General features: G+C 37.7%; 1 protein-coding gene across 2 annotated transcripts in view; it reads right to left on the bottom strand.

The window, feature by feature from the left end:
• Map2k4 (mitogen-activated protein kinase kinase 4) overlaps positions 1–14,667 on the bottom strand; it is a 124,117-nt gene extending 109,450 nt beyond the window's left edge. For both annotated transcript variants that reach the window (XM_076869360.1, XM_076869357.1), the window contains exon 1: positions 14,530–14,667. In XM_076869360.1, coding sequence (XP_076725475.1) covers positions 14,530–14,644 — 115 coding nt within the window. In that variant the 5' untranslated portion in view covers positions 14,645–14,667. The remainder of the gene's footprint in view (positions 1–14,529) is intronic.
• Between the last annotated feature and the right edge of the window lie 787 nt (positions 14,668–15,454).

Genomic DNA, 15,454 nt, shown 5'->3' with positions numbered 1-15,454 from the left:
AGATGCACATGCCTCTCCCACATGATTATGTTATAGTCAGTTCTGCTATCCCAAGCCTCCTTGTTAGAGTCTTCCAAATTTATCAAAGCAAGCAGCACTGTAAATCTATCATTCCTACAAAAGGGGAAAAGATAGAACCATTTGGAAAGTCCAAAGACATTTTAAATCTATTTAGAGTTATCTGCAGAAACTGTACACATTTTTAAAATTTAACATAATTATTTTTTTTCCTATTTTATGTACAAAATACAACTAAGTTAGAGAAAAGAGAAATAGTATGAATAGAATGTTAACTTTTAGAAAAGTCAATGCTTTTTTCTTGAATTAGAATTTAAGTCAACAAAAGTTAAATTGTCATGTTATATACAAACAGAAATATTTTGTTAAAATGTAGATAAAAGCTAAAAATTATCAAATTGTATTAAAGTTAAAATAGCATAAATAGGAGTTGTAACTTCATTAAATATATATAAATATCATATTCATAGGACACTATGGGCAGGAAATCATGTATTATTTTTAGTTTATTATTTAAGGAAGAGAAAAGTGATAAGAATGGACCGATTAAAATCTATGACCTAGGACATAGCTGCCTTATCTCTCATTTATTATATATTCACATCATGGGTATAAACCATTCAAGAAATAAGTTTTTGCTCACTATATTTCAAAGGAAGTCACAATGGTCAACCCCCAAAACTAAGCATTTTGATGCCATAAAAAAATTTTTTTAATCAGTAGAAATATTTTTTCTCCAGATTAAATTTTTCCCCCATGAACAAATTTACTAAAAAATGATACATATCAAAGACTGGTCATCATTCTTTCCCAGACCATAAATAAGCAGAAGATAAAATTACATACACTATACTTTAGAATATTTTTATGTTAACTGAAAAGTAGTCTCCTTGAGATTTTTTTTAATATTTTTTAGTTGTAGTTGGACACAATACCTTTATTTTATTTATTTTTATGTGGTGCTGAGGATCAAACCCAGGGCCTCGTATGTGCCAAGCGAGTACTCTACCGCTAAGCCACAACCCCAACCCTCCTTGAGATTTTTTTAAACTGTACTTTATGTGACTAAGTTTAAGGTCCAAAATGCATTTGTTTTAACTTTACCTACACTGCGTTTCTATAGAAAATCTATTCTGTATTCTTTCAAGACTAATGTCCTAATTCAGAATGATGGGAACGGGAAAGAAGGAAGAGGAAGAAAAAAGTTTTGTTTAAAAAAAATTAAAATGCATCAAATATGTTTTTTAAAAAAGCAAATTTTAAAGCACAATATCTTTGAATGTAGTTAAATAATTTCTGCACCACCATCTTAAAAGTGAAATTTCTTCAACTTACAATTTAAATTACAAAGCCTGAATGCTGATTATATTTTTCTATATCTATAAACATCTATCTGAATATCTATATACATTTTTTTCCTACTTCAAGTAAAAATAAGACCAATTTATAAGAATGTAACAAAATGAAAAATGGAAGCTCTTTTCATGTCAATTTACCATGGTTGGTTAGTTAAAACAATAGTGGACACATTCCCAATACCAAGATGGATATGAAAAAAATAAGTAGCAGAATATCAAAATTTGTAGCTTACTTTGTGCCTTTTCACAGAAGTTTATCTGAAAGCCTAAAGTAAAAGAGATAAGTTCCAGTTCATTTACTGTAAATCAAACAAACCAAAATTAGAAAATGACACTGTATTTCTATGTTACATTTTGAATAAAACTAATTCAAGAAAAGTTCAAATCACATTACCCCCACATTACAGAGACAATGATAACACTGGGGCTCTTTTGAATAGATGTATCATATGGCTCTGAAATCAAGTTTAAATTGTGTCACAATGTCTAATCTTTATCTTCATATCTATTCAATAAAAAGAGTAGTCTATTAGCCCTTTGAAGTTTCAGATAATTCCATAAATTTCTGCAATATTTTCATCCTATGAACTCAATTATATTGTTAGTTTACTAACTCAAATTATTAATTTAGAAGCACCCATGATAAATCACCACTCATGGTTCAAGTTTTAGTAATTTATAAACTATAAAATTTTTAACACAGATAAAGTAACATTTATTTCCAATCAATCAGCTGACTTCAAATGATAAGACAAAAAAACTACTGAAGAAAAGCTAAAATTATCTACAGAAGGAAAAAAAAAAAAACTTTGCCTGATAATAAGGCAAAGTAAGTTACAGCAAGAAAAATAAACTTGAAAGGTATATTAAAAAAAAAAACTATGAATTTCCACTTAGAAACATGCACACATTTTCCAACAGGACCTGGTTATAACATACATACACTATATATAAATGTAATTTTTGTAAAATGGACCCAGTACAATAAGCCATTTAAAACAGAAACCTTTACAAAATATTGTTTTATTCCCCTTGTTTATTGAAATGTGGTTTCTTTAGTCATCTACTTATGCTTGTGTTTATTACTGATTTCAAGGAACAAAATGAGGAAAATCATTTAGTCTGTGTTTACACAAATTCAATGAAAACACATAGGAAAAAGAACCAAGACTGAAGGAAGGACATTTTTTAAGTAGTCCTTCCCATCCAATTATCAAAATTCTTAGGATTCTCAGAAGAGCCAGCTATCAATGATGATGTACAAAACTGGAAAAAGCTATCATTGATGATGTACAAAACTGGAAAAATGCTAATATAGCCAAGGTTCCTTTGATACACCACAAAAATAACCCACAGCCGAGTACCTAATCATACAAATGACAAAGCAGGAGGAAATGGGAATGGAAAGACTTCATGGGAAAGAAGTCCTGCTGGCAAACCTGAAAGGTATACACTTGCCCATCTCTCTACCCTAAGGTCAATATGCTTCCACACAGAACATGCTGCAGAAAAATTCAGGAAGAAAAATAAGAAACCCATGAGTCTTTACACTAGTCAACCAGCATCCCAAAATGAGCAAGGTATAAGTCAGAAGGAAAGGGTTCTCTGGAAGCAACAGTGGGAGAGAGAGCAAAGGAGATTCTCCACTAATCTCAGAAACAAGACACTCTTCCCCATTGCATTAGAAGAAAGGAAAAACTCACCTCCCACAACAGGAAGACACTAGGGAAACACTGAAACAATCTTAAGGCAACAGGTAATCTCCTCTTTGTAACCGTAAATATGGTGAAGAGTTGCTACTAAGAAGAAAAAAATAAATGGTAAGAAGAGAAATGAATAAAATAGCAATATAATTGGCAAATAGAGCAAGAAAAATAAACTTGAAAGGTATATGAAAAAGCAGGAGTTGGAACTAAATGTAAAGTTGTGCAAAGAAAAAGTTACAGAATAAAATATAACAAATACAAAACAGTCTGGGATTGTGGCTCCGTGGTAAATCTGCTTGCCTAGCACGTTTTAGGGCCTGGGTTCCATCCCCAGCACTGTAAAATTAGATAGAGACAGAAGAAGTTTTCTTATATGTGACTGAAAATGATAGATGTCACCAATTATTACTCTTAACACATGAGAAGCTAAGCCCAATATATACTAAAAACCTGAAGTTCTGTCATCAGTACAAAATCAATCCAAATAGCTAAAGGGGAAGGTGGATTGAAATTCTTAATGCATAACTGTTAACTTACTCTTTTTTACCTGATTATGGATGAAGTTACCTACTTCATCCATAATCAGGTAAATCCACTTTGAGTGGATTCTGAGGTTTCATACAGTCACCTCTCTGCATTATTCCTCACTCAGCAAAGACTTGATAAGCAGCAAACCAAGAGCTAATTAACCATGATGGTTCACCATTTCTTTGGTAATTCCATGACTTTTTAAAATGCACATCAATTAAATAAGGTAGAAAGAGCTACTTTAGGCAGATCATTTTATACTGCTAAAAGATTGATTGATTTATCTGAAGAAGTCAGAAAGTGCTTTCAGCACAAATTTGAGAAAGTGCCAAATAGCTCTACTAGAGCGTGTGAAACATAGTGGAAAGAAAATGGTGAGGAAACATTCCAATATCCTCAACTTTACAAAATGCAAGTTTGTGGCTATGCTACAATGACCGCTAACATTCATTCACATGGTTTCAATTTTTAGCTTTCCCTTATCTCCTAAATTCTCTCTTCCCATTCTACATCTCTGGGAGTGCTAGATACCAGCTTAATCTTGTTGATAATAACTGATTAATTTTCAAAGTTTTGTGTATCTCACACTGGCAAGTTGTCTGTACAGTGGGACTTAATTATTTCCACTTCAATTTCACCACTACAAGTGAAGAGAAATCTGAGTTTTGATCATTTTTTCTGGCGCCAGTCAACTTTAAGTAAATCCTAGATCATTCCAAGAATAAATACCAAGACATATAGGACAAAATGCTAGTAAGCCGAAGAAAGAAATAAAGTTATAAGTACGGAAGTTTCTCCTCCTTTTTCTCTCCAGGTCTCTCACACCCTCTTTCTTGTCCTCCTCACACTTTTCCTTCGTTCTCACTCCTCTTACCGCAATTCTGAGTTCCCTTAACTGGCAACAATCTGAAACTTATAATTTACTGTATTTATCAAATAAATTAAGATAGTCTATAGTAGTTTAAAAGGCTAACAGCTCAGTGCATAGCTGAGTACCTGGCCCAAGCCTGTAATCTCAGCAACTCGGGAGGCTAAGGGAGGAGGATCATAAGTTCAAGGCGAGCCACAACAACTTAGCTAGACCTTCTCTCAAAATACAATAAAAATGGCTAGGGGTGTAGCCCAGTTATGGTACAGCACCCCAGGGTTCAGTCCCAGTACCAAAAAAATAAAATTATAAAAGATTTAAGTGTGTATATAAATATAAGGCAAACAGTGTTAGAAAACAAAATGAAAAGTGTCAGGTCAGAATTCTATCTTCCAACTGAGTTACTTAAAAGTTATTTCACTGGAAACTAAATTTCATTTCATTTGAGCCGTAGTTTTCTCATTTATACATAAAATTACTCTCAGATAATCTTAGAATTTGAAATCTTGCTTTTATAATGGCCCTTTTGGGATTATGCAGTTATCTCTGTTCCCCTTCCTCTATGGTAGTAGTATTACCTAGTTTGGGACAGAGCATTAAGTGGTTTCCCACCATCTCCATGGTTCCTTCTGATTCCCTGGACATTCTGGATTTTTATGCTAAAACTGCACTATAAACTACACTATGAACCTACACTAACATAAAAGAAAGCAGCTGCCTTACTGGGGCATGCCCTTAGATTATGCTACATAATCTTTCTTCTGTCATAATGTAAATAGTTGTTTGCCACCTTCCAACTTCAACTTCAAAATTCTGACAGGTGCCTTTCACGGCAGCTACCCACAGCATAGCACTACAGCCCTAATATCTAGCGAGTTATGTAAAATTGTCCTATATTTGTATTTTCATTGTACTTAAAATGAGTTCTGCAGGTTTATTTCCTGATGGTTTTTTGCTTTTTGATTTCCTTGCTTCAACTTTCTAAAACTTTATCAAAAAGCAGCCTGCCCAATATAGTGATTTCGGGTTGTTTACCAATCAGAGCCAGTTGTTATTTTACAAAATACTAATCAAATCCTTTCCACATTTTTTAAACTCGGGATTTTATTGTCCTTATATGCCAGCTCTTCTTCTCCCTGTGGGAAATGACTACCTTATTTATTCTACCTAAACAACACCATATTGTCATCTCATACCTCACACCTAAACAACACCATATTGTCATCTCACCCCTGTTTCATGACCCTAGGGATGGTCACCCCACTCTAGGTCTGTGATATTATAACATATTTATTAGTTTTCATTCCATGACTTCTTGCTCTAAACTACCCTCCCAAAGCAGGTCATAGAAGTAAATTCTTTTCCCCAAGGGAACTCTTAGAAACTCTAATCAGCCCTCACCTTTCTGTCCTGGATCTAGCCATAAAGAAATTCTCTGACCTGGGTTACTGGTGTAGCACAATAGTAGAGCACCCAGTCAGCATGTCTAAGCCCTGGGTTCAATTGCTGGAAGGAAGAAATTAAATCTCTGACCTACTCTTAACCTACTACATTAGGTCATAAGACCCTCCTTATTCCAGAGGGGTCCTGCCCCATAATCTGGAGGGAGGAATGTTGCAGGAAAAGGCCAAGATGAATGCTAAAGCAACAAGCATTGCTAGGTTTCCCCATCCAATCTATTAGCACTGATGTTAATGAAACCTCCACAAAAACACAAAATGACAGATTTCAGGAGTTTCTCGAGAGCTGAAACATAAAGGTTCCTGGAGAGTGACCTGTAAGCTCTAAGTTCCTTCCTTCATGCCCTACCCTATGCGTCTCTTCATATCCTTTTGTTTCCCTAAATTCTGTTCAGATGCTCAAACAAATTGATTAACAAGAGGAAGGGTTTGTGAGAGCTCCCAATTTTATAGCCAGTGGGTCAGAACCACAAAAAACCACCTGGGCTTTTGACTAGCATCTAAGAGGAAGTGGGGAAGTCTTCAACCTATGGTCTGACATTATCTCCAGGTAGAGCTATGAGAATTTAACTGGAAGACACCCAACTAGTATCTGCTGCTGTAGAATTACTTGCTTACTGGTGGGGAGAAGTTCCGGAATCTTTTGAGGTCACAGAATTCTTCTATATTGATTGCTATGATATGAGAACAGAGGAAAAAAGATGCTTTATTTGACAGAAGACCTCAACCACAACTCCTCCTAGGCACAGCCTGGTGTCTTAAGGATGCTAACAAAATGAAAAAGTCAATACTTCTCTGTGACAGGAACCTAACCCAGATCCCAAGGAAACTGTCAAAAACATCAGAGGAGTCACACAGTGTCACTTATTTTTTAGCCAAGACAACCATAAACAGACACAGACATGTCAGATATACATACTTATTAGAGAAAAAAATATACACAGAGAAAAGAAATATGTCTGGCAACACTTGGTTCTTCTTTTTTTAAAAATTCTGAGTGATTTTGAGTAAGATGAAACACAATAAAGCTTGAAAAAGCTCCTGCAGTATCTACTTAAGTCCTCTTTCCCTTGATGGGGAAAGATGTGTTGTTGTTAAGAATCAAGCTGTGTATGATGTAATTGTTTTCTTCTTTCAAAGCCCATCTTGAGTGGTGTTCACTACTGACCAATGCTCCCTTTCACTGTGTAGCCAGTTAGGCCAATCTTATGACTCCTTGCCCTTCAATCCTTTCTGCAAATTGTGAGCACCAAGTCAGGTAATGACAGAAAAAGAGCTATGTCCATTGTTAGTTTCACATTAAAAAAAAAAAAAAAAAAAAACTCTGAATTAAACTCTCAGACTTGCTAAGAGTGAGAAGAGACACCCAAGGACTTTCTGGAGCTAGACATGACCATTAACAGAGACAGTGATCTACCCAGTTAACAAATTTAGTCAGAACAACAATATATGCTATTAACCTTTATGCTAAATGGGTTCCTTTTATATATTATACAGTGTTAAGAGGATTTTAGTACCTACTCTGACATCCTGGACTAAGGCCTAAATCAAGACTTCTATTTACTTGTAGATTTCCAATTAAAATGTCTCTAAATTCAAAAGATCACTATAAACATTCCAGCAAGTTTAGAACTCTAATATAAAGGAGCATCAAGAAGTACCAAGGCTTCAAAATCAACCCAAATGGTGCCTGGTTCCTTAAAGATTCTCTCCCTGACAGAAGCCTAAAATAATCTCTCTCATCTCTTCCTCTATATGTGCCACTGTGGCAAAGATTCTTTCTTCAGACTTGACTGGCTGAAATGATTTAGAGTTCACTGTGTATGAACCTACAAACAATAGGAAGAACAAAGGTACTAGTCATTCAGGCAAGTTAAAACCCACCTCTACTAGAGCACATTATTTAATGTAAGCATTGGTTGCCTAACCTATGTCCAACTACTCTTAAAGTGTGGTGATGAAAATCAAATCAAGTAAGGTCAGAAAAAAAGATCTATGGCAATTGTTAGTTTCTTTTTCCTTTTTTTTTTTTTTTTTTTACTCTGAATTAAAGTTTCCCAGGTTGTATAATGTAAGCCATCTCCCAGAAATTACAAAGAAGACTGACGTGGATTATATAGGATGGAGTTGATTATTATATTCAGACTCCTTAAAATAAGGAAAGCTCTCTGGACCCAAATCAATCTAGCTCTCAATTTTGGAAGAAATTGAGTGAAAGAAATGTAGTACTAAAAAAATGACTCAAAAAACAGATTAATATTCCTTCTTAAACAAATTTCTGCATGCATTCACTCTGATATGATACATTACAGAAAAATGTAAGGGAATATGTATTCTAAGAATAAGTTGTTTTTCTTACCTGTTCTCATTAAAATTAAAACAGTCTCATTTTAAGGGAATATAAGAGAAATCCAATATGTGCTTTGAAAAAGGACTAACTTGCTAACCTGAACTTGTAGCAGGTTATGCTAAATAGCAAAAAAAAAAAAAAAAAAAGGATGCAACACACTGGGAAAAGTCAGCAATTCCAGGATTTGAAAACTCATCACTGCACAATTCAGTTCTTTGACCACAGAAAGTGTAAAAGTAGATAAACATACCCAAAGAGATACGGTGTCATACACACGTACTTCTTTTTTTTTTTTTTTCTTGGAGACAGGGTCTCATGTTGCCCAGGCTGGCCTTAAACTCAAGATCATCCCACCTCAACCTCCCTAGTAGCTGGGACTATAAGCCCATGCCACCATGCCCAGCTTATATTTTGTATATTACTGGGAGAAAACATACATTGATTTTAAATACTCACTTTTTCTTAACAGATACACTTCAATATAGTTTTATGTGTGTGTTATTTAAGTAGAATCAAGTTATTATGCTTTTACTTAGGCTATATACATAAAACAATCAGCTGAGGGTAAATAGGTAAGGACTAGACAAAAAGCTTCCAAGTATATACTCAAGTTTAAGACCTGAGAAGAAAAAATAGGAAGAAAAACTGCCTACATCAGCACATTAAGGGATTCTGAGGCACGTACAACACATACTTTGTAGCTATTTACTCTAACAAGTACTTTTATAAATGCCTCAATGTTTTTCAGAATTAATTATAGGTGCTAAGAATTGTAATCATTTTAAGAAAACTGACATTTCTCAGTCACCTGAATAAAGTTTAGGAAAAGGCTTTATTTTTTCCTGCTTCAAGCCATATACATATATAATACAAACTTTTTTTTTTTTTTTTTTTTTTTTTGGTACAGGGGATTTAACCTAGGAGCACTTTACCACTAAGCTACATCCCCAGCCCTTTTTCCTTTATTTTTTTTTACTTTGGGACAGGGTCTCACTAGGTAACTTAAAGCCTTGCTAAGTTGCTGAGGCTGGACTTGAACTTGCAATCCTCTGGTCTCAGCATCCCACTCCACTGGAATTACAGGTATGTACCACCACATTCAGCACTTGTATCAAATCTTTATGAAAACTTTGTTTTAACATTTACATTTTATAAATTTATTCTTATATTTACTTTATAATAAATTTTACTTCTTATGTTTAAAAGAACTTTTAAATCCATTACATTTTAAATGGCTGGTGAATAAAGCAGGTAAATACATGTCTAATAATGCTTATATATTTATAACTATTTTATAATTTTCAAAGCAATTTCACATGCATTAATTTAATAATGCAATTCTCAAAACAGTCTATAGGTTAGGTATTATCTCTAGATATGTTCATTTTTCAGTTCAGAAAAGTGAGAGAGGGCTGGGGATGTGGCTCAAGCGGTAGCGCGCTCGCCTGGCATGCATGCGGCCAGGGTTCGATCCTCAGCACCACATACAAATAAAGATGTTGTGTCCGCGGAGAACTAAAAAATAAATATTAAAATTCTCTCTCGAAAGAAAGAAAGAAAGAAAGGAAAGAAAGAAAGAAAAGTGAGAGAATTTTCCCCAAAGTACAACTTGTACACAGCATGGCAGTTATCTGTGCCTATGTTTTCTGGGTCCAAATCCAGTGTTCTCCCCATTTCAACATCCTTTTTTTTTTTTTTTTTTTTTTCTTAAACATTACTACCTGCAAGGTAAAGCTAGCTACTAATAATTAAATTTAAATTTAAATCCAGAAGCTGTTAAACTATCAGCTAACTGATAAGCTCTTTTAACTAGAATATGCTATTTTCCAACATGCCAACAATAAATTAATATCATGTTCTATACATGAGCTCTCCTCAACTGAGTTTAACTGCCCAGTATAGTAAATCTGCTTCTCTTCACATGCTTCCTACTAAATGGCTAAATTCCCTGGGCTTTTGAATTGCCACAATAGAAAATTCAAGCCCTGTCTAGAAAAGTTCTCAAATGTAACAAGTCTATCCCATGCTTTAAATTTACCAAATTTTTTTGGATTTAAGAATCACACTAGCTAAGCAAGGTGGCACATGCCTATAACCCCAGCAGCTCAGGAGGCTGAGGCAGGAAGATTGCCAAGTTCAAAGCCAGCCTCAGCAACAAAGCAAGACTCTGACTCAAAATACAATATAAAAAGGGCTGGGGATGTGGCTCAGCGGTTAAGTGATCCCCATTTCAATCCCCAGTAACAAAAAGTAAAAAATAAAAAAGATAAAGAATCATACTATCACAGAGTAATCTAATATTTAAAAAAAACTCCCAATTAAATCTACTTGATGACAAATTGTTAATGAAATGTTAAGAATTAAAGCATAGCTGGGTACAAAGCTGCATATTTGTAATCCAAGAAGGTTTAGGTAAGAGGATCACAAGTTCAAAACCAGTCTGGGAAACTTAGTGAGACTTTGGCTCAAAATAAAAAATAAAAAGGGGTGGGGATATTAATTCAGTGGCAAAGCAAAATACCCTGATTTCAATCTCCAATACCAATAATAATAAGCATATGTCACAGTAGCTTATTTGAGTATTTTTTTCCACAAATTCGAACTTATCCTAATGTCAAATACATTTTTATTAAACCATTTACCTATTTTGGTAAAACAATCTATATTATTGTAGTTTTAGTCACCCAAGAATCAAAGTATAAAACTATCAACTTGTAGAGGATGAATGTGTTTGTGAATGGGTATGAGAGGAAAAAAAGAAAAATCAGGATGAATGAAAATACTCAAATGTATGAGTGATAACAAAATCAACAACTACTCCCCATCATAAGGAATAATGGGAAGAATGCTAAAAGAAAAAAAAAAAAGCCAGATTACAAGTCACAACTGTTAGCACAAAAAAGTAACCAAATGATGTTATGAAGCCAAACTCACCATAATTTCCCTTCCAGCCATCTACACATTAAAAAAAAAAAAGCATAGCAAATTTATAACTAGACTTCTAATTCATAACATTACAATCATTTGAGAATCCTCAGAAGATATGGAAAAGACAGAAGATCTGGAGTTTGCAATAGAATAAAGTCTCCTCTAGAATATTCTAAAAAAGAAATTGCTCAATAATGAAATTAACAGATTAAAGAGAAAGGTAGGACCAACTAATAATGAAATTTAAAACACTTCTCAAAGTACCTGTGAGGTAAGAATTATTCTTGCCTTTCCAACTGAGACACAGGCTTGGAGAGATTTAAGAACCTTGCCTGTACTAACAAAAAGTTTAAATCCTGGCAAGAAGATACAAATCTAGGACTTCAGAGCTCTGATTCTTCAGTACTATGATGTAAAGAATACAATCCCAACTTGGATCTCTCTTGGACTACAAAATGTCAAGCCACAAAAAACTACAGAGATATCCAATACCCACCATGGCATCCATCACACAGAAAAAATGTCCAATATCTGTTGAATGAAATGTATTCCATACAACCCACAACCCTGCTGGCTGGATGGGCATGGTCATGAACTCCCAGAAAGGCAGCTTTGGATAGCAAGTAGAAGCAGGTGGGGCAGAAGGGAATGGCAGTACATCAAAACATCTTTCAAGGACCACTCTGGGAAGTTTGATCTAAAGCCAGAGGAGAAGTCAGGAGCACTGGTGCCTGTAGTCTCAGCTACTTAGGAGGTTGAGGCAGGATGATCAGTTTAGCTCAAGAGTTGGAGGCCAGCCTGGGAAGCATAACAAGACCAGGTCTCAAAAACAGATAAATAAATAAATAAAATAAAGTCAAAGGAGGTCATTGGTATATAATGTACGGGAAGCTTGGTTCCAATGTAGAAAAACAAGTAAGACAGATATCTTCATTGGTACCTAAGCTCAAGTTTTATAACTTGGGATTGGGCTAGACAACATTCTGAGAATTTCAAGCAATTCTCATTCTAAGCAATCTAAAGAGGTTCAAGAACAAGCTACGGTTAGCATGTTCATGCACTGATCAAAGATAGACACAACACTATTTAAAGAAAATTCAGGGGCTGGGGATGTTACTCAGCGGTAGAGAACTTGCCTGGTAAGCGTGAGGTCCTGGGTTCAATCACCCAGAACAAAAAAAAAAGAAAGAAATAATAATAATTCAGGAATAATTCAAAGAGAGGTCTGGGGCTTCCTCACCCTTTTAAAATGGGTTCAGCTTATTAGATAGTTCAGATTACTGGATTATCAAAACGCAGAGGTAAGGGAGGAGAATAAAGAATATCAGAATAACTCCTAACCACAGGACTTATTTTCAGGTCCTAGAACACTTCAAGTTCTTCCCTGTTTTGGAACCTTCAAACTCATTTGTTCCCTCTGACTAGAACCTCTTCTGTTCTCCCCAAACAGGCCATCTCTTAACATCTTAACAAGCCAACTGCCCTCCCCTATTGTCTTTCATCACAAAACCCAGCTTATTACCCTCATAACACTTTCCTCAATTAGCAATTTTTCTTATTTATCTGTATATTGTCTCCTCTCCTCCATCTTCACAGGAAGGTAAGCACTATGAGATGAGATAGTCAGATTCACTCCTCTCTATATATTCAGGACTCAGCACTAGAGTACTATGATTAGTTCTCAACAGATGCTCAATAAATATTTTTTTGGAACAACAAAAATATATACACCTTTTTCAAGCTATCAGCCTCCACCGCCCCCCAAAAAACCCTCAAATTTAAAATATCTTACCAGTTTTACAAGTCACTCATTTCAGACAAGCCATACAATCCTAAATCATCATTTTGCTGTTTCATTTCCCTCTACCATCAACTACACTGTAAAGCTGTGAGATCAGGAAAACAATCTTGTACTGTCTGCATAACCTGCTATGCAACATAGTGAATATCCAATAACTAATTCAATTTGAATTAATTAGCTTAGGGCCTACACAGAAAGTGTCCTCTGAGTTCTGACATCATCCTGTCTATATATCATTTTTTTTTTTTATGAAATACTATGGGGAGGGATATAAAGATGAATAAAAATCCTGTCCCTGCTTCCTGAATCACAGCATGCTTTCATAAACACAAAAGACTCAATAAATGTCTGTTGAACTCTAACTAGACACAGTAGCTCTTTAGGAAGAATATGATCTAAAAGTAACCAAGTTTATACTGACTACCAAACATAACCCCACCGATTCTGCTAATAATTCAACATAAGTAGTTCGCTTAAGTTGTCAAAAGATGCCTGAGTCTCTGTTTTAAAAATAGCATTACTACTATTCAAAATTTCCCAGTAAACTTAAGGGTTTAAACTAATGGGCTCAGGCCTGGTATTTTTCATAATACCCCCCTGTCAAGAGTCATACAGAGCAAAAAAGCCTTTCCCAATGGGAAAAGCCATTAATTGGAAGAACTGCCTCAGATGTCCAGATACTATCATTTTGACCTCTGTCTTTCTACTTCCTGTTATCTCTCCATTTAAACCGAATTTAGTCTTCTATTTTTATCTTATTTTCAGCATGCAATGCTAACACAGAAATCTAACCTGGAACAAATGCCCCCCTCCCTCAGGCCAATGGCTAGCTACCTACCTTACAGGTGGCACAGGACTGAGCACCCCCCGCCCCGCTCCTCCCAGAGAACAGACACCCTGCAAAAGTTTGGAAACGTAGGTTCCAACAGCCCCGTGAACCCCAGAGGTCAGCTAGGTGGTCTGGCTACAGCTGCGCCCTGGCGAGAACCAAGATGGCCTTGAGCTGGCCCCACTGCGGCGGCGGGTAGCCGCGCTAGGGCGGCGGGGCCGAGGGGCCCCGGGCTCGGACGCCGCCGCCTACCTGCGCGGTCGCAGGGACCCGGAGCCAGGCCCGGCAGCACCTCCCACCCGCTTCAAGTCCTAGCCGGCACGTTCCCGGAAACCGGGGCCGGCGGGCGCCAGGTAAGCGGCGACCGCAATCGGGGCGACCGCGGGGGCGGTCCCGGGCCAGGTGGGCCCCGCCAGCCGGCGGGGAAGCGGAGCAGGGCCGAGCGGCCGAGCGCAGGCAGAGGCCGCGGCCGGGCCTTCGCGGGTCGAAGCCCGGATCCAGGCCCGGCCCAAGGCGGCCGACAGCGAGGCGGGAAGCCCCGGAGGAGGCAGTGAAGGAGGCGCGGAAGGCTCGGGAGGCTTCCTCAGCCGGGTCCGGAGGCGTTCGCGGCCACTAAGGCAGGCCGCGACGACGCCGACGGCCGCGAGAGTGGGCCAGGGTCTCAGCGCGGGAGCGTTCCTTACCCTGCATGCTGCTGACGGCCGGGTGGCCTGGCGCGGGGGACCCCACGGGGCCCGGGGTGCCGCTGCCGCTGCCGCCCCCGGAGCCGCCGCCGCCGCTCGGGCTCGGAGCCGCCATTGTTGGGAGTGAGGAGCCGAGCGGCGCCGCGGCGGCTGCAATGCAGCAAGCTCGGCCTCTCGTACCGCCGAGGGCGCGGCGTGCGCCGCCTTGGCCCCGCCCCCAGACACGCCCTGGTCACGCCCCCACGGTCACGCCCCCGCCGGAGCCTGGAGCAGAGTTCCCTGCAGAAGCTGAGGTGCAGGACTTGATAGGTCCCAAGTGCCAGGGGCCAGAAAGACAGGGCAAAGATCCTGAACCCAGGACTGCGGGCCCGCGAAGTCTAAAGTAGTTCGCAGAATCAGACGTGTGTACGCATTTCGGGAAAAAAGAGTGTTCATAGCCTTCCCACAGAGTTCTGTGACCCCAAAAGTTTAAAAACCGCTATCATGGAATCTAAGACCCCAAAATTAGAATAGCAAAGCTGAAAAGGAATCTCGGAGTTCAGTCTTCTTGTCTAGTCTCTGCTACATCACGTCTAGAGAGTTAATCTAACTATAGTTTCAGTTTTGTCTTGCCTAATATCCCATCCTCTTTGCCCGCAGAGGCGAGGATTGATAACCAAACTGCTGAATCAGAGACTACATTTTAATAATTATACCCAGATAATTTATATACACATTAAATCTTACTAAACATTATCGTAAACATCCAAATTTCCTGACCCCCCCTCAAATATACCCCTCAAAACTGAATTCCTAACCCAAATCCTCTATGCCTCATAAGATCAGTCATAATCATTAGCATAAATTATATTAAATGACAGCCCCACCCCACCCCCAATAAAAAAAACAATATTAGGTTTCTTCCAATGCTTTGCACAGAGACTGA

The sequence above is a fragment of the Callospermophilus lateralis genome, chromosome 11 (genome assembly GCF_048772815.1).
Source record: "Callospermophilus lateralis isolate mCalLat2 chromosome 11, mCalLat2.hap1, whole genome shotgun sequence".
NCBI lineage: Eukaryota > Metazoa > Chordata > Mammalia > Rodentia > Sciuridae > Callospermophilus > Callospermophilus lateralis.
Note: the sequence above shows the minus strand (reverse complement) of the source record. Positions and strands in the feature narration are given on the sequence as shown.